Here is a 20,082-nt window from a genome sequence, read left to right as displayed (position 1 = left end):
TGATAAAACTGGTGGTAATCTTTGGACAGAGGCAGGAGCTGCAGGCCAGGGGAGTGCATAGTGGCCTTGCTGGTTTTTAATGTCACCAAAAAGCAGCACCCCCATCTAAAGAAAGGGCCATAAGATTACCCTGGACTTCTGAGAAAAGTTGGATATACATAGTCAAGCATGTCTATGAATGGTGATGGGAGTGCCCAAGGCGTGGGCCATGGAATCTGCCATGTCAAGTCCCCATTTTATAATTTGGCAAGAGGCATTGTAACCATCAAGAATTGTCTCTTGGAAATGTTCTCTCTTGTTGATTGGGATATGAGGCAAGATCATTAGAGGGATATCCCACAAGACATGATTACACCTGGTTCAAAGGTAGTTAGTGTTAAGGGACTTCAGAGCCATAATTCCAGTGGAAAGAGCCTTTTTGCCCCAAGACTCAAGACATTTTGATTCCCTATTAGAGGGTGTTATGGGAAAAGAACGTCAAGACTGGTCCCCTGAAAAGGAAGCTTGAACAACAGGAGCTTCTTTGAGGGGTACGCCAAATGGAACACTTGGTCACCTGGAAGTAAGCAATAGCAGTAGCCTACAAGCCAGTTGACAGTGTTAACCAAAAAAAAGGTGTACCCACCTTATCCCACAAAATCTGTGCTTCTACATGCAAGACAATACAATGGTTTATATTGGGGACCAATTGTAACCTGTATTAGTTATCCATAATGAGAAACTCAATTATCATTAGGAGTCTGATTTAATCACACGTGATTCACAAATTGGTATAATTATTTAAGAAAGCCAACCCATAAGTATATCTACAGTTCATTAGATTCTCTGAATATACACATATATGATTTGTGGACACACAATGAACATATCAAACAATATATTTCAGACATGAACAACCAAAGGTTACAGGGACGTTATAGTTAAGTTCTGAATTTACTCACACAAACCACAGAAATTCAGCAGTTACAGTTAGGGTTAGCTAAAGTAACTGTAACTCGTGCCCTAAGGTAACTATAACTTCCGCTCCCGCCATGCACAGTTATTGTATCAATAATTTTACTGCTAATGTTAGATTGAAACTATGAATGATGCTATCAAAGATGTCATAAGTGATGTAATATGTGGGGTAATTAACAGTGCATGGCGAGGGCGCGAGCTATAGTTACCTTAGGGCATGAGTTACAGTTACTTGAGATAACCATAACTGTAACTGCTGAATTTCTGTGGTTTTGTGCGAGTAAATTCATAATAATAATATCCCTGTATTCTTTGTTTTTTAAGTGAATTTCTATGTTTTTTTAATTATATTTCCTAACTATAACGTCTCTGTAACCTTTCGTTTTTTCAGTGAATTTCTATGCTTTTTTTAACATATAGTAATTTTAATTATTATACATTAATCTAACCACCACCACGCATGGCTTTTGGCCGTGCGTGCTAGGGATTGGCCACAGGGCCTGACTGCAGGGCCAGTCCTTGGGGCCAACCCCTTATAACCACCCAACCCTACGCCTCTCAGGCCTGCGGCAAGGCCCTGCATCCTACCCCCTTTAATCACACCAACTCCACGCCACGCTTGGCCTTTAGCCGTGAGCGGCACGGGTTGGCCGCAGGGTATGACCTGCGGCCAAGCCCTGCGGCTAATCCCCTATAACTACACCAACTCCACATCATACATGGCTTTTGGCAGTGCGCAGCAGGGGTTGGCCACAGAAAAAGCTAAGAGCTAAGAGTGTACCTAACCTGGCCCCTCTTTCTTTTTTTAAATCTTTTTCCCTGAGTCCCAAGATGGCTGACAACACTTCCTTGTGTACTTGCATATGGATGGGTGCAAACTGGGTTGACATGGTGAGCAAAATAACGATGGATTAAACCCAGATCTGTGATTGGGGGTGAATGTTTGAAAAATGTCAACACTCTGTCCATGTGCGCCCTAAATGGCTAGGGTATGCCCAGATGGGGGTCCTTTGCTCGCTGCACCACTGGATTCAAGCTAGCCTGGCTGATGAGGGGTGATACCACAAAACTGGTCCCAGGATGCTTGTTTCCGGTCCAGAAAGAACCTAGCCTGACAGTTAGGGCTTGACTGTTCCCATGGGAGCAAGGTCAAGACTGATATGCATATGGCTGGGTCTAAACTGGGGGGACGTGGTGAGCAAAATGATGATGGATAAAACCCAGATGCGTGACTGGGGGTGAGTGTTTTAAAAGTTTCAACACTCCGTCCATCATTTTATTTTGTGATGTTGCTATCGAGTCCTAAGTCAGGGTGCTATACAATAAAAAGTAGGACATATACTTTTATATGTCTTAACAGTAAACAAAAAAAAACATTTTACTGTGGAAAGGCTAGTAGCCCCATTGGTGAGTACAGAGTTACAAGCTGACAACTCAGCTGTGCTAACCCCTGAATGGGACTACTAAAGCTGGTACTTCAATGTATCAAATTAATCCTTACATTAAAGCTGACCTGATGCCCAGTTTGGATTTAATGTAACTTTTACGTTTAAGGCATCTTTAGAAAGTTGCCACTCTGCTGCCCAGGTTTTCCAGTGGCCCCTCGTAGATGCTGGCCACAAGACAGCCTTCTGTCCACCTGAGGAGAGGTGTGAACAACTCCCTTGAGAGGAAAAAATAGAAGCCTGCCTTTAGAAGAGATGTCACCTCTCCCTAGCAGGAAGCCACACAGGGTGTGAACCCAAATTATTAGCTTTCAAGGGCCTTTGAAGGAAAAATGTTGGACACGCACAAGAGGAGGTGCTCTTTTGTTCTGGTAGTGAGGTTGGAGATGGGGAGATAGAGGGGAAAAAAGTTGCCAAACCAGTTTTCCAGTGGGAATGAAGCCTTCAGGTTGCCACACTCCTAGGATGGGTTACTAAGTTCCACACATCAGGAGAATGGTCCTGCCATCTTGGGAGTGGGCAGAACTTTTCACTGAAATAGTTAAATGCCACACTTCACAGGAAGTAGTCATCAGGCAGGAAGGGATCTGGTAGTCCATTGGCTAGTGACCGAGGCATCCCGAAGATACTTTCTGGGCATAAATATGGCACCCTGGCACCCAGACCTCAGATCATGGCTGCACTGGGGAAAGGACTGTAAAAGGATTGTCCTGCTGTTGCCTGGACCTGGCAAGAGAGGCTCCACCAGTGCTGGGCTGTATCTGCTGCTCCTTGGGCTAGCAAATAGAATACTGTGCCTGTTGTGGCTGGCTGATGGAAAAGTCATCCCAGAGCTACAGAAAGTAGAGGTGAACTCCAAGATTCAGTTGGCTGACTGCCTCTTACAGTTATAAGGCCACAAAAGCTGAAAAGGTACACCAGAGTGGGCTGGACATGGGAGAGTCATCAGAATGCAGTTTGGTTTCCCAAGAAAGACACCAGTCTCCACCACAGGGAACAGCTGGTGTTGCTGTGACTGGAGACCAGTAGACAAGTGGCAACTGGCCTTTTGCTCGACTAGCCAGTATTTTGAGGGACATCGACACCTGTGGCCAAAATCGCCCAACCAACACCGTGGACTGAAGGAGTAGCCCCAAGAAGCCACCACCAATGTCAACCGCATAGCATCTTCAGTATTCTGCAGTATCTTAAGCATCTTGCATCAGGATCACTCTATTGAAATCTAAGGCAGGTCACCCATTGAGCTCGGAACTGTAGTTGAGAATGCTTGTTGACATGGTAATTGTCCTGCACCTACCTACTGGCACCCATGACTTGCTCCTGCCAGAGTTGGTCGCCCAAAGCAGGCTGGAGGTACCCAAACACAAATCCTTAAAAGTTTTACAAAATGTCCAAAGTTTCTACTAATTGCTGTTGCCAATGCTTGTGTAAAATTTGAGTGAAAAGCCTGTGATTTATGTTTTACTTCCAAATCTATGTCTCTAGAACCTTCCAGTCAATTTTACTCAATTTGCTGTCTAAAAAGTCATAAAAATGAACATCTTTTTGTGTTGAGTGACTTTTTTACTGTGTTGTTTTGGTACTTCTAAATGCTTTACACTTGTTTCTTTGATTAAGCATGACTGCTGTAAGCCTCAGCTACCAAGGGTTGAATTAAGGTTTAACAAACAAGTCTGACTGACCCAAGTCAGTATCGTGAGTGTATTACACAGTGAGGTCACACAATCTAAACATGTAATACATCACTTTCCTCACAATCATCATCACCATAGTCATGAAATTGTTGAGCTAGAAAATCAAGGTCAGATTGCAAGTATATGCAAGGTTGAAGCAGCGTCAATGGAAATCACTGCAGTACGCTTCCGAATCCGTCAGGGTTATTGGTTCCCCCTCATGCCGCAGCAGCATTGGTGCCACTGACAGCACTCGGGGTTGCAACATGTGCTGTGGTGCCATAAACGGTATTGGTGTCAAGCTTGAAGTTGGTGCTGACGTAGTAATAAGGCCAAATGGCACAGTCAGCATTCTCCAGTTGTGGACTGATTAGAGACCATGGTGGTTCCTTAGAGTCTGATGGCACACCAGAGGGATCACCTTGGGTACCGAAAATATGGTCAATAGAATCTTTGAATCTCCTTATTTGTTGCAGCATTGCCACAGGGTCAGATAAGTCTGGTAGAATAGAGAGGAGGGCTAAAAACAGTTCTGGGGTGAGAGGGCTGGAGGTACCCAGAGCGTTTTAGGACTCTACGTGGTAGGAGTGGCAGGAAGTAGGGGAGCTGTGTTTTGACTTTTTGAGTTTTTTCTATTTTTTGTACATACCTGAAAATCTCAGATTCGATGAGAAGTGTACAAAAGATGAGCCTCTGGAGCAACCGCGGGTCCATGCTCTCAACTTCGACTGGGCCCGGGTCTTCTTCGACTTTCGGCTACGTTTCAGAGGTGGCATAGATAAAGTGGCCTCTACATCACATCCGGGGTGGGATGGACCTATCATGGAGCCTCACAACGGCAACTACAGATGCACGAGGGAGTTGCTATGAAAATCTCCTAGATCCAGTCTGGTGCTGGGAAAATTCACAAGCTGAGGGATGTGCAATTAGAAATATCCATCAGAAATTCTCTTTTCTCTATTGACCTGTAGGTGCCCTAAACAAATATTATCTAGTAAATATTCCCTTTCTGGTAATCATTGTCCTTTTCAGGAAAAAGAGAACACAAGAAAGGAAATTCTGGCCTCAGTTTTCCAATGCAACTGTAATCATGCACTGTGACTTTGCTTTCACTTTGGCTGCTGCCTCTGGCAATAGGCATTATGACCTCACAACTTAACTGTAATAACTTATTACAACTGAGCAGCTACATCATTTTGTTAGTACCGGTGACTAGGGATGTCACATTCGACTTAAATAAAGATATTATAGACATTTTTATACAGCGTATACACTCTGATGTATTTTATTATATACAATGTTTTTAGTAAAACAGCTTCTAATGTCCATAAATACGCTCACCTGCTGGTGTCTGGTCCAGCTACAAATCAAATACCATAGCTCATGCTGACATTCATTACACCAATCAAATGCCACGACTGCATTATCCTCAATGCTTATGTCAACATTACACAATCCAATATCCTCTATATTTGTTTGTGTTAAGCTATCTGCTGTTCACCGCATCTCATGCAGTTAAGCATTCCACTGAAACTTAACAAGGAAAGTCCTGGATATTCTCTGCCTAATAGAAACCTAGTACATTACTTCCCAACACCTCCAATTTAAAGTTATCACCAAGATGGCCTCAGCTAGCTTCTTTACAAAAGCAAACTAGGCAACAGAGGTTGTAGTCTTAATTAACGGGTGCTCACTCCCTGCAACTATTTCTACTATCCATACTCTATTAAAGAATATTGCTACTATGTTGTTTTTCCCATTCCTTTTCTCTTTGTGTGCTGAGATTCAACCGTCCAGTAGGTTTTTGCCCGTACAATTGCTCAACCCCTCATCTCCCACTCCAACTTTATCAACCTAGGAAATCTCGAAATCTCGGTCAACTCCGTCAGCTTATCTAGATCCAAATCCTTTATGTATTAAGTGACATCCCTTTGAATCAGATAAGCTGTTTTTGACCAGCTCATGTGAGAGATCGTAGCCCTGGACATCGTCAGCTCACCTATGAAAAACATGTTCTCATATAAAAGGCATGCCTAAACGATTAAGTCATGCAATCTTTGATTTTTTAAGAACAGCTCTACTCTCTTAAATGATTCCAGTACCAACCATATCTCCAAACATGCAAACATGCCTACCTCTCTCGCTTTGGAGAAATGCAAGAATGCCAATATATCCTGCTTTTCCAGACTACACATGTCAAAAAACACCTTAAAATCACGAATAAACACTCCAGCCAGCATCACCTATGTCATCTGTGCAATCTTTTGAAACCCTCTGTGAATAGCTCTTCACCTTCCTAACAGAAAAAGTAACAATAATTCGCCTTGACATCACGTATTCAGGCCCATCACGTAGCCAGGCCCATACTATTCCCCCACTTTAAAATACCAATGCTATGGCAACACCTCTTAGCTTCCGTACTTCAACCCAGAGGCTCCCCTTAAATATTTATTTAGTTGCACTGCTCAAGAAGTTCGTACCCTCTTCAACTGGCCATGACACTCTCTTCTCTGGCTCTGTTTCACCAGCCTTTAAAAACGTCTGTCAATACAATTCTAAAACAAATTACTGACCAATTGCCAGTCACTAACTCCCTTTCCGGGCAGAGCCTTGGAATGTAGGTACCTTCCAGTTTGCTTTACTTTAAGGACACAAACCTAACAACCACTTGTAAGACACCAATGCAGTGAACAATTCCTTCGGGAATTATATTTGATGACTGTAGAGTCAAAATCATAATTGCCCTAGATCTGACATCGAATTTCACATAGTTGACCCATGCGTCCCTTGCCAGTGTTTAAAGGCAGCAGCTGTCCAGGGCCCTGCTCTAGCCTCAATCATTAGCTTCACCTCTAGTGAGGCCAAGTCGATGTCCTACCCCTCATTAGCTCAGGATCCTCAAGAATTCCTTATTCACTTTTTTGTTATTACATTCCATTTATAAAAAAAAGCTGGTTCCAGCTGAACTGAGCAAAAACAAAAATCCCCATAAACATCTTTGTTCCACAATAATGGCCATTCTCCCACTGGCACTGAACTCTCAGAAATTTTAAAAAAAATCCGCAGCCAAAAAAGCTGGCATCCGCCTAGCATCATAAGTCGCATTGGCACCCAAAGTTATTTTATGGGAATTCATTACGTCTTCCAGTTGTGTACCCTCAAAGATATCTTCTGGCTATTGTGATTACATCCAGCTCATTAATTCGTGACTGGAGCCCACCTCCTACTTTACCTCAAGTGAAGTGACACGATATCAGCAGCCCATAAACACAATCCACATCACTACATTGTCCACAGCTTGATAACCTCAACGTTTCACTGAAGGTTTTAGTTTAACAGTGTGTTAATGTGGAACACATGCCAAACATTTGCATATTCTTTGCTGATTCCATGTTGTATTTAGAGTTGGAAATCATGTTTTTAGTACAGTAAGTATTAATATTGGAGGCCTGGCATGTTCTGAGGTAAAGCATTACTGACCACCAGACTTTCTAACCAGAATCAAAAAACCTAGCTGTATACCAGAGTTACCATAAAAATGTAATAGAAATGTAAGGTGTTAAGGTATATTTATCTCAACACAAGCCTTTCTTTTTTTCTACAGGTTGAAAATAAAGAATTAAAGAAGAGAATCTTGAATGATGCTGTTACATACACAGAGAAGTTCAGTGCAGAATGTAAGTCATTTTGTGAAGCACTGCTGGAAAGGGATCCAAATAAGCGAGTTGGCTTCAAAAATGGCAACTGTGATGAGCTGCGAGTCTACCCTTTCTTCCGTGATATTAACTGGAGAAAGCTTGAAGCTGGTAGGTGTAAAGTTCAATTTTGAACACAGTCTCCACTTAATATACCTGTGCTGGCACACACATGTAATGGGTGTTTTGTGGTGTACTGTGAGTTTTCCATTTGGAATGATAACCATTCAACAGGGTGCTTAAGGAAGAAACGAACAGAAACTATATTGTAAACTCCTAGCCAAAAAAGCATGGTGAACCTCTCTTTAAAGGGAACCCTAAATCAGTCATTAAAGTTGTAGCACTGTTGCAATCATTGCTTGCTATACAGTTCTCTCCTAACCATGTGGGTATTTGCATTTACCTTTTCCTCAAAGAATGGCACTCACCTATTACGTCCTCAAGTTTAGCTTCAATTCTGTGGTTGGACCTGAACTTTCAAAGTAGCTGACAACCATTTATATCTTTCAACTATAACAGTATAAAAACAAGCATTTGCAATGCAATTGGTCCCGCATTTGTTCGACTTAGAGCTATTAGCTTTTTAAAGTCCTAACCGGACTTTTCTTGCCACATTAATTTAAAATGAAAAGTAATACAGTTTTACATAAGCGAGGCAATTTAAAGCGCCACGCCATGAGCATGAGCATGAAGGGGCACACAAAAGGTAACAGAAGTTCTTTCACAGCCAAACGTATTGGCAGTTATGCAATTATATATGTGCCCCACCCTAATGAGTCTTTAACTTGTAATATAAAACAATCCATCAAGTTCTGTAACTCAAACTGGTTCAACACGTTCACCTAGTTTGATCAACATGGATAATCAGAACCAATGGCATAAATCTTGTCACAAGTATACAAACAATTAAATGTGGTGGTTGTGGCCAGAAATACACCCAAAACTCACATCCAGGACACTGAAAATTACCATGAATTACATCACTAGTACCATCACATTTTTTGTTTTTCAGTTTTACATATTGCGAGCACGACCCAATGGTATTGGAGCGCTTTACATGAGCACCGTCATTACTTTGTGCCAAAAATTGTTTACCAGTCTGCAAGTCCAAGCCAAATGCAGGAAGGAAGATCCCAGCACGCCACACCTGGGACACCCCGCTCTGCACCTCGGTTCAATCTTATTTAGACGACTGGGTGTGGGGTACATTCTGTGGACAAAGTTAAAATGCAGTAGCTTAAATCTGTTATTACATGACACCTTACGAACCATGGATAGGGCTGGATTTCAATCAGTATCCTATATGGGTGACCCCAGGTCCTTCTCCCATGCCCTGCGGCTCACACCCATCACAGTTGGCTGATGCTCCCGGAGAGCTTTATAAAACCGGGTGATCAAGTGCAACCCCTCACCCCAATGAAGCAGGCCATGTAGCACAGCAGAGGCCCCAGGGGCCACCGGGAAACCACTCCAGATCTCACGTGCCACACTTTCAAGTTTAGCGTATTGCAGGAATTGACCAGATCCCACACAGAACAAGTCCTTTGCTTCAGTGAAAGAAATGAACTCCCCATTAGGGTAAAGATCCCCAGCTACCTCACAACCACCAAGTCTCCAGGCTTCCACAGACATTAACTGTTCCATTTCCCGAAAGGGCGCTAGATCCCATATTCTCAGTTCTCGGTCAAAAGGAGCTAGTCGGAGCACGTGTTTAACTGCCTGCTCCCAGATCCCTACAGTGGACCTCACCAAATAGGGAGCAGCGGAGGCAGACCAACCCCCGCCATCAAAAGATACACCAATGCCTGCCTATCAAACATTCGAGTAAACAGTCTTTTCTCCCAATTATCATTATCTGTCATTCATTTAGCAGCGAATTGCAGGTGTGCTGCATGATAATGTCTAAGATTGGGAATCGCTAGTCCTCCCCCCTCGAGAACCCTCTACAGGACCGGCATAGCCACCCTGCTACACTGTCCAGCGCACACCCAAAAAATTAAAAGGCTGTCCAGCCTACGGAAGAGCCGAGCAGTCAATGGGTACAGCAAATTCTGGACCAAGTACAGCCACCGTGGCAGGAAGACCATCTTTGCTACCACAGCTCTACCCATGACAGAAAGAGGTAATCTATTCCAAAAAATGACCGAACGCTCCAGACATGCTACAACCCGTTCAACATTATGTTTATTATGTGCAGCCACAGTGTGTGTAACCCAAATGCCCAAGTATCAGAAACTCTCAATTTCCCACCTGAGGCCAGCCCCAGGTAGGTCAGCCTGGGGGACACTCCGGAGGGATCCCAAGGGGAACAGGAGTGATTTTTTCCAATTGACCTGAGGCCAGAAACAACCCCAAACACATCCATTCTCTGTAACATCGTAACCGAGACACGGGGTTCCCGGATATAAACCAGCGCATCATCTGCATATAGAGAAACCACATGAGTGACCTGCCCCACCTGGATCCCCCACGGAGCCATGCCCTCCCAAAGCCATATCGCCGACGGCTCCACAGAAAGAGCAAAGAGGAGAGGTGAAAGCGGACAACCCTGCCTTGTACCCCTATCAATCTCCCAGGAGTCAGATAGCTCCCCTCCCACCCAAACCTGTGCAGTAGGAGCAGTGTATACCAGTCGCACCTAGGCACAGAAACCAGAACTGAGCCCCATACCATGCAACACCTCCAGCAGATTCCCCCACTCAACCATTTCGAAGTCCTTTTCAAGGTCCAAGGACACCAGCGCCAATTCAGTTTCCTCACCCTCCGTCTCATGCAAGACGTGCACTAAACAACGCAGATTGTAAGATGTGCTGCGACTAGGGATAAACCCACATTGATCCTTGTGAGAAGGTAGCCTCCTTCTAGCATTGTTACCCCCACTTTTGGCCTGTTTGTGAGTATATGTCAGTGTGCTTTTACTGTCTCACTGGGATCCTGACAGCCAGGACCCCAGTGCTCATAGTGGAAACCCTATTTGTCAGTGTGTTTTGCCTGTCTCACTGGGATCCTGCTAGCCAGGACCCCAGGGCCTGAATGTGTATACCTGTGTAGTGACTAACTGTGTCACTGAGGCTCTGCTAATCAGAACCTCAGTGCTTATGCTCTCTCTGCCTTTAAAGTTGTCATTATAGGCTAGTGACCACTTTTACCAATTTCAATTGGCACACTGAAACACCCTTATAGTTCCCTAGCATATGGTACGTAGGTACCCAGGGTATTGGGTTTCCAGGGGACCCCTATGGGCTGCAGCATTTCTTTTGCCACCCATAGGGAGCCCAGACAAACCTTTACACAGGACTGCCACTGCAGCCTGAGTGAAATAACGCAGATGTTATTTCACAGCAATTTTCACTGCAAAGTTACTAAGTGTGAGGCCACCCTTGCACTAGCAAAGGTGCCCCCACATAGTTCAGGGCCATTTCCCGGACTTTGTGAGTGCAGAGACACCATTACAAGTGTGCACTACATATAGGTCAATACCTATGTGTAGCTTCACAATGGTAACTCCGAACATGGCCATGTAACATGTCTAAGATCATGGAATTGTCCCCCCATGCCATTATCTGGTATTGGGGACACAATCCCATGAATCCCTGGGGCTCCGCTATGGACCCCGGGTACTGCCAAATGAGCTCTCTGGGGTTTTCTCTGCAGCTACTGCTGCTGCCACCCCACAGACAGGGTTCCTCCCTCCTGGGGTCTGGGCAGCCCAGTTCCAGGAAGGCAGAACAACGAATTTCCTCTGAGAGAGGGTGTAACACCCTCTCCCTTTGGAAATAGGTATTAAAGGCTGGTGAGGGGTAGCCTCTCCCAGCCTCTGGAAATGCTTTGAAGGGCACAGATGGTGCCCTCCTCACATAAGCCAGTCTACACCAGTTTAGGGAACCCCCAGTCCCTGCTCTAGCGTGAAACTGGACAAAGAAAAGGGGAGTGACCACTCCCCTGTCCACCACCACCCCAGGGGTGGTGCCCAGAGCTCCTCCAGTGTGTCTCAGACCTCTGCTATCTTGGATCCAGGGGTGTGAGGGCACTCTGGAGGCCTCTGAGTGGCCAGTGCCAGCAGGTGATATCAGAGACCCCTCATGATAGGTGCTTACCTGATTAGGGGGCCAATCCTCCTCCGTGGGCTATTTAGGGTCTCTTAAGTGGGCTTTTCCTCAGATAACGATGTGCAACAATTCACCAGAGTTCCTCTGCACCTCTCTCTTTGACTTCTGTCAAGGATCGACCGCTGACTGCTCCAGGACACCTGCAAAACTGCAACAAAGTAGCAAGAAGACTACTAGCGACATTGTAGTGCCTAATACTGCCGGCTTTCCCGACTGTTTCCTGGTGGTGCATGCTTTGGGAGCTGCCTGCCTTCATCCTGCACTTGAAGCCATGAAGAAATCTCCAGTGGGTTGACGGATCTTCCCCCTGCTCCAGCAGGCACCAAACGTCTACGTCACCGGTACTCTGGGACCCCTCTCATCCTGACGAGAGTGGCCCCTGAAACACAGGTGGTGGACCCAAGTGACCCTGACTGTCCAGTGGTCCAACTGTCCAAATTTGGAGGGGGTAAGTCCTTGCCTCCCCTCTCCAGACAGTAATCATGTGAACTGTGGGAACTACAGCTACAAGGGATTCTGCGCACATTTACACAAAATCCTGCATTCACAGCCTAGCCTAGGTCCCCAGCACTCTGTCCTGCGCTGCTCAGCTCCCTGAGTTGATCTCCGGTGTCGTGCGACCCTCTTTTGCAGTGTTGAGACATCCGCTGTGTTCAGACTTCTTGAACCCATGTTCCAGGACTTCTGTGGGTGCTACCTTCTTGTGCATGGGCTCTCTACATTTCTGAGGACCCTCTCTGTCTCCTCTCCCAAGTGGCAACATCCTGGTCCTTCCTGGGCCTGGGCAGCACCCTTTTCCTTCAACCGTGACTCTTGCAGCTAGCAAGGCTTGTTTGCAGTATTTTGCCAACAAAACAACTCTGCATCCTCCAGAACTCCATGGGACATCTTCTCCATGAAGAAGAAGTTCCTAGCATCTTCCATTGTTGCAGAATCTTCAGCTTCTTCAATCCGGAGTCAGCCATTTTGCACCGTCATCTGGGGTTTAGTGGGCTCCTGCCCCCCCCTGGACGTTTTCATGACTCTTGGACTTGGTCCCCTTCCTTTGCAGGTCCTCACATCCAGGAATCCATCTTCAGTGCTTTGCAGTCGGTTGTGGTCTTTGAAAAATCCTCTATCACGACTTTAGTGTATTTCTGGGGAAATAGTAGTACTTTACTCCTACTTTCCAGGGTCTTGGGTGGGGTATATTGGACAACCCTTAGTGTTTTCTTACACTCCCAGCGACCCTCTACACACTACACTAGCCCAGGGGTCCATTTGTGGTTTGCATTCCACTTTCTTAGTATATGGTTTGGGTTGCACCTAGGCCTCTTGCATCCTATTGTATTCTACAGTGATTGCACTCCTTTCTGACTGTGTTAGTTACCTGATTTGGTTTTCTGTGTATATTTTGTGTATTTTACTTACCTCCTAAGGGAGTATTTCCTCTGAGATATTTTTGGCACATTGTCACTAAAATAAAGTACCTTTATTTTTAGTAACTCTGAGTATTGTCTTTCTTATGATATAGTACCTTTATGATATAAGTGCTATAGTAGGAGCTTTGAGTGTCTCCTACTTCAGCCTAAGCTGCTCTGCTATAGCTACCTCTATCAGCCCAAGCTGCTAGAACACTACTAATCTATTAATAAGGGATAACTGGACCTGGCACAAGGTGTAAGTAACATTGGTACCTACTACAAGCCAGGCCAGCCTCCTACAATCCTCGTGTACCAGACTCTGAATCACCCCAGGTAGTCGAGAGGCCAGGATCTTGCAAAGTATCTTGACATCACTATTTAACATGGTGAGCGGGCGATATGATGAAGGATCACTGGGGTCCCCACCTGGCTTAAGCATCAAGCACACTATGCCCTGTCGCATAGAGTCTGGCAACCTACTACCCTCGCGGGCTTCCTCAAACACTTCCAGAAGCCTCTCCCACAGGGACAAAGAGAACGTCTGATACAACTCGATAGGAAACCCGTCACCACCCAGAGACTTAGACTTAGACATCGCAGCCATTGCTTCGCTCACCTCCTCAACATTAATCGCTGCTTCCAGGGCCTCCCTACTCTCCACATCCAGTCGCGGAAGACACATCAGCTTCAGAAATCCCCCTACACTCTCTTCTGGAGGTACCGGACCAGCCCTCAAAACCTTCTGCAGGTGCTCTGCCAAGAACCGCAAAATATCCGTACGCTTTGTAAACGTCTCACCCTCCACATTCCGAATGTGCGGTATAGGAGGGGACTCCACCTCCCTCTTCAGAATCCACGCCAGGAGCTTGCCAGCTTTATCCCCTCCAGATGCAGGCGCTGCCTGTATGCTTTAAGGGTGACCGACTCAAGGTGTCCCAACAATCGTTAACTTCCTTGTATAATATAAGTTCCTTCTTTTCAGCTGTTCTTGTGTCTGGGAAATTCTGCTGCAGAGCCCCTAATGTTGCCTCTAAACCTGTGAGTTCTTGCTCCATTCGCCTGCGTACCCCACATGCCGTACCGATGCAAACCCCTCGCACCACAGCATTCATAGCCTCCCACTCCAACCCCCCAGAAGCCATTGTATTCCAATTCAAGTTCATGTAACCAGTAATGGCCTTTCCCACCCCATCTCGGCACCCTACATCCATAAGAAATTCTGCAGGTAAGCGCCAACAACACGCAGTACTGGTGCCCGTTGCCCCCCATTGTAGTTGCATCAAGACAGGTGCGTGATCAGACAGGAACTGACCCAGATGTGTGACCTCCAGTACCTGAGAACTGTGAAGACTGGCCAGAACAAACCTATCCAAATGAGTATGAGTATTATAGGTTCTAGAGTGATAGGTGAATTCCTTACCCTCCGGGTGCGTCTCCCTCCAACTATCCCAGAACCCTAGCTGGCTCATCACGTCCGTAAGTGATCTCACCATCAGGGGCTTGGTCCCCAGCTTCGGCGGGAGGCAATCCAGTTCCCCATTCAGTATGCAGTTGTAATCCCCTGCCCATACAATGGGCTTATCCACACTCTCCCCAGGATCTCCGGTATGTTGGTGTAAAAGGAGGGATCATCAATATTGGGTGCATAAGTGTTAAGAATAATGATAGGTGAGCCATCCAGCATGCCCTCGATTAGAACATATCTCCCCTCAATATCAACCTCACTATATGTGTGGGTAAAAGGAACCCCTGGAGCCACCCACACTGTCACACCCCTCGCGTAAGAGGAGAAGGAGGAAGAGAACATTTGACCCCGCCGTTTCTTGGAAAGCTTTTGCGCCTCCTCCTCCTCCGTCATGTGTGTCTCCTGAAGACGGAATGTACCCTATATAGCTTGGTAAAGCTCTTCAACCCCCTAACATTCCAAGTCAACATGTTAATCTTGCGACCCACATTGGTACTGAATTGCCAACCCCCCCCCCCGCACTAATGCCTCCCCCAGGCTTCCATTCCACCATGTGGAGGTTAAGAAGGTACATCATGCATGTCTCGCTATTATACCTGCACTGCAAATCAACATCAAACATTGACGAACTGTGCCAATCTAACCCCTCAAACATTCAACCCCCAACCCAGACATACAGTATAACAACCAGAACAAACCACCATACTGCAGATCCATTCTGTAAATGCTGCAAGGACAACAGCCTAACCCCCAACCACCCAGTTATAAAAACCTACCACAAATGTGGAATGATCACCCCCCACCCCGGCATCAATGTAGTATTGCCCACACGTGAACCATCATTACTACATATTATTAGCATTGCCCTCCCTTAATGTCTGGCATCACCCAAGCACCGACCGTGCCCCTTCAGGACCCCGTTCACCATCTCGCTGCACCACCGTCCAGAGGCAGGTTGCTCCCACTTAGACCGAAGCCCCCCGATGGGGTGCACGACAAGCAGCTCCAAGTGTCAGCAACAAAGTCAGACCTGCGCAGAGGCCAACAACGAATCCGGCTCCAGCCCTCTGCCAGAGCCATCCGCTGACCCAGCAGGCACCACAGCCATCATCCCATCCTGTTGTATCTCAATCCTGAGGGCAGGATCTTCCGCCGACTCCAGAGCCAAAGTGTCCTCTGTCAGGCCACCTACACGGATCCTCCAATCAGGGCCTTCGGCTCTAGAGGCCAGATGAGCCACTCCGCCAGTCCCTGCCAAATTGCCCAGAGCGGCCTTATCCCACATCTCCAGCCATCTCCAAACCTCCTCTGGGTGCTCAAAGAAATGGGACCTGCCTCCAAAAAGTACCTTTAAGCACGCAGGATATAGAAGCATATATCTGACATTCATGGCCCGGAGCTTCGCCTTCACTTCAAGGAAGCTCTTCTGTGAGTTCTGTACCTTGTTGGTGTAATCTCCCGTTCTCAACTACAGCCTTGCCTGAGTCACGGGCCGCCTGCAAAACACAGTCCCTAGCTCTGTAGTTTAGGAGACGGGTGATGATGGCCCTCAGAGGTGCACCAGGTTGCAGAGGTGCCATGAGTGCCCTATGAGCCCTCTCCACCACAAACACTCTGGAGAGGCCCACCAGTTGCAGCACATCCTTAATCCAATTTTCCACAAAGGTTTCGCCCGCTGACCCCTCCGCACATTCCGAGAATCCCAACAGCCTTATATTGTTCTGCTGAGAACGGCCTTCAGCATCCTCCAGCCATGCCTCCAGTCTTCTGACCGTGGAGGTAGCCTGCACCGTCTGCTTACGCAAGACCCCCACCTCCGTCTGCAGCTCCACAATAGAGCCCTCCACCACCTTGCCCTTGTTGGAGACCTTCCTGATATCCGCCTTGAGGAGGTTCACCTTCACCACCACTGTTTCTAACTTGCCTTCAAGAGCCACTCTCGAGCCCTGAATAGCGGCAAGAATCTCGGCTCGCGACGGTTCTTCAGCGGTCGTCATCCCACTCTGGCCATTGTCAGCCCCCCCAGACAGACAAGGCACTGCGGTAGAGGCACCGGAGTGGTATATTGGTCCATAGTGTTTCCCTGCGAGACATCAGTCTGCTGATGTCGCCCCATCCCTCAGCAGCCGTAGAAGTAGACTGTATCGTCCTTTTTTAAAGCCCCAGAAGGTAAGAAAACACCCACAGATCACTGGATCCGAGGCCTGAGTGTCACCTCTGCAGTCTCAGGGTGGCGAGACAAACCAGGGAAGGCTGAGGACCCACACAGGTACCACCGCAGACCCAGCACCCTCAGTTCCATGAGGCCCACGACCACGCCTCAGGCAGGTGCCCTGATATCTCCTCTGCCCTTAGCGACTCCAGGGGGTTCCCCCCTCAAATGGCGCTCCAATCTGTTTGATCGCAACCAGGTGCTCCCTCAAATGTCTCTCAGCTGTTCTGCTGGCCGACAGGGGCCACTCAGCACCAGGCGGTACAGAGACAATCACCAGCCCACCCTGCTGCCATCCACCGCACGGGCCCAGGTTCCATAAGCCAGCATCCGCACCAATGGGACCAAGCAGAGCCCAAGCAATGACCGCAGGGCCCCCTCCTCCGCACAGGGGTCAGCAGGTAGCTCCCAAGCAGGTGCAACTCCAAACCTGCAGCCGCCGTCTCCCAATCTCCTTTGCGGGCCCCAGGGCCCCCTGCCGTCAAGCGCAGGGGCCACACCACTTCCAGGCCTCCAGGCGCCGCACAGGCTCGGCGGGGTCCGCCCGACACGGGTCCCCGCTGTTCTGTCTACCAGCCGAGGACCCCCAGAGCTCCCAACAAGCCCCCAGCCGGCCGCCGGCAGTAGAAATCACCACAAGGGAGAGGGATCCCCTCTCCGGACTCAACCGCTGGGAGAGACCGTCGCTGCGGCTCGGCGTCCCCAGCTCGAGTCGGCCTGCGTGCAGCCCTCGGAGCACCTCCGCACCTCGGATCTGGCTGATTCCAGTGGGCCGCAGTGACCCGCGACCCTAAGGGCTCCGGTTCACATTGCTGGGGGGTGCAAAATATCGAGGGCACCCCAGGATCAATGAAGGATTCACCGGGATGGTGGGAGCTCACTAGAAGCACGTCCCGCCGGCCATCTTGCCTGGTTATGCCCCCGAGCACCACTTACTTAACACTAGAACACATTCATTTTTTTGTAGGCAAAGGGAGATTAGGTGAGTTGCCAGATTTACAGGATGATGAACTGATGCAGAGCCTAGAACCTGGTTCCCGACTTCCAAAGTCGGTAGCGCTGCTTCTTATGCCACACTCTCTCCCATCTAGTCTTACCTATCTATCTCACACATCCAGCCCTGCTCCTTTGTTCAATATACCCCACTGTGCATGACCTTTGCCTGATCATAGCAAGGCACAGGAGCAGTGGCGGGAGGCAGCCCTAGGAGGGAGGATACACACACACACACTCATTCTTTCACACAGACACGCACGCACGCACATCCATTAACAACACTCAGACCATTCAAACATGCACGCACGCACCAAACATTCATTTTAAAAGATCGCACACACTCATTCTTTCACACACAAACGCACACATGCACACACATCCATTAACAACACTCATAACACTCAAACATGCACGCGCGCACCAAACATTCAATTTAAACCATTACACACACACACACACACACACACACACACACACTTACCTTCAGCCTCCAGGTCCCAGGAGGGTTGGGACTGCTGCCTTCCCTCATTGGCTGAGGGAAGGCAGCAGTACCAGCCTTGTCACAGAGTGGGATGGGGTCAGTGAGACTGCTGACCCCACCCTACTCTGTGACGAAGTGTCACTGACTGACACTCGCCCTGGGCACTTCAGGGCTTAAACCTGAAGCGCCCAGGGAGAGTATCAATTGGTGACGCTTTCCTCGTCACCCAAGGGAGGGCCTCGAGGCACCTTTGCTGAGCCGAGGAGGTCACGCCCTTAGGAGCTGTGACCTCCTCAGCCCAGCAAAGTTCACCTCAGGCAGCCAGGAGTGTGCGCAAATCGCGCATGTCTGCTCCTGGCTGCCTAAACTGAACATGGAGAGTGTCTGTCAGGCTGACCTTTGTTCAGCCTGACAGACACTCTTCATGAGGGGCAAAAGGTGGGGGGGCGTGGCCCCTCCACCCTAAAGGATGGGCCGCCACTGCACAGGAGGCCATGCACCGTGCTAAGCACCCATAAGCACAAAACCTACTGTGCACAATTTTCGGCCATTTACCGCAGGAGTTGAGTCTAGGCTTAACCTTAGGACATGCGTTCCCTCAGACCTTTGTGGACATAACCCACCACATCCTGCCTTTCACCGATTGTACTGGGGCAGAGTTTTCAATGTGGATGTAGGCTCTATTCACACCGACCAAAATAGGTTTTTACATCGGCATCACTTTCCTCTCTAGTCGAGCTGCAGACCTAAAGGAATACTATCTATTCTTCATTCTGTTAGTATAGCAAAAGTAATTTCTACGGCATTGTTCTTTCACTTTTAGTTTTGGATTTCCTTCGTTTAAAATTGCCATGTCCGAAGATGGTCTGTTTTGATTTATTTTTCTAGCAAGGACTTGCATTGATTTAGCCATCCATAATGATGCCACTTTTAATGTACATAAGCAGTGCAACAGGATTGATTTATGATTGTATTGCTAATACGAACTAGTGTATTTCGGTGGTTTTTAGTGTGAAAAATGTAACCATCATGCTACAAATATTAGAAGTTTTTAGAGAACATACTATGGCTTGTTTAATAATTGCTTTTAGTTTTATGGATAGTTAACCATAACTCTCCTCCAACAAAGACCATTACTTTGAGTTGGCAGATGACCCACCAACCTGCAAGGGCTTGGAAGACCCACTTCCAAAGACTCAACAGTGAAAATTTCACTGGTAACTGTCAGCCAGACTGTGTGCAAATTTGTCAGACAGCACAAATGTTGTTAGTATTTAAATATGTTTTGACCACCTCGCCCTCTGAAACTAAGTCATGTCTTGATGGCTCTTCATGAAAATAGTGATGTAGGTACTTGATTTAATGTGTTCACGGTCTGTAGAATGTCATGTAGATTCTTCATATGGTGCCAAAATCTAAACAAATTAACACTTTTTTTTTTACTCCCGAGACCTCTTTTCACTTCACTAGCACACGAGGGATATGCATGAAACTTGGGAGGTCAGCACAGGGCTTAAGCTGTTAAGAGTCTGCCACCTTTAGAGTGGTGTCAAGGCCTTGCACGCAGCCTCAGTCGCACCCAAACCAACCCCACTTGCCCTTTGGCCTTGGACATCTTTCCAATTCTCATTTATCGGGGGCACAGC

The 20,082-nt window shown here is 47.4% G+C and overlaps 1 protein-coding gene across 1 annotated transcript in view; it reads left to right on the top strand.

The window, feature by feature from the left end:
* The window catches only part of GRK1 (G protein-coupled receptor kinase 1), a 423,541-nt gene that overhangs the window by 305,946 nt on the left and 97,513 nt on the right, over positions 1-20,082 (top strand). The window contains 1 exon segment of the mRNA XM_069204635.1: positions 7,680-7,881. Within this exon segment, the coding sequence (XP_069060736.1) occupies positions 7,680-7,881 (202 nt within the window).

Source organism: Pleurodeles waltl, chromosome 8, assembly GCF_031143425.1.
Source record: "Pleurodeles waltl isolate 20211129_DDA chromosome 8, aPleWal1.hap1.20221129, whole genome shotgun sequence".
Lineage (NCBI taxonomy): Eukaryota > Metazoa > Chordata > Amphibia > Caudata > Salamandridae > Pleurodeles > Pleurodeles waltl.
This window is presented reverse-complemented; position numbering and strand designations above follow the sequence as displayed.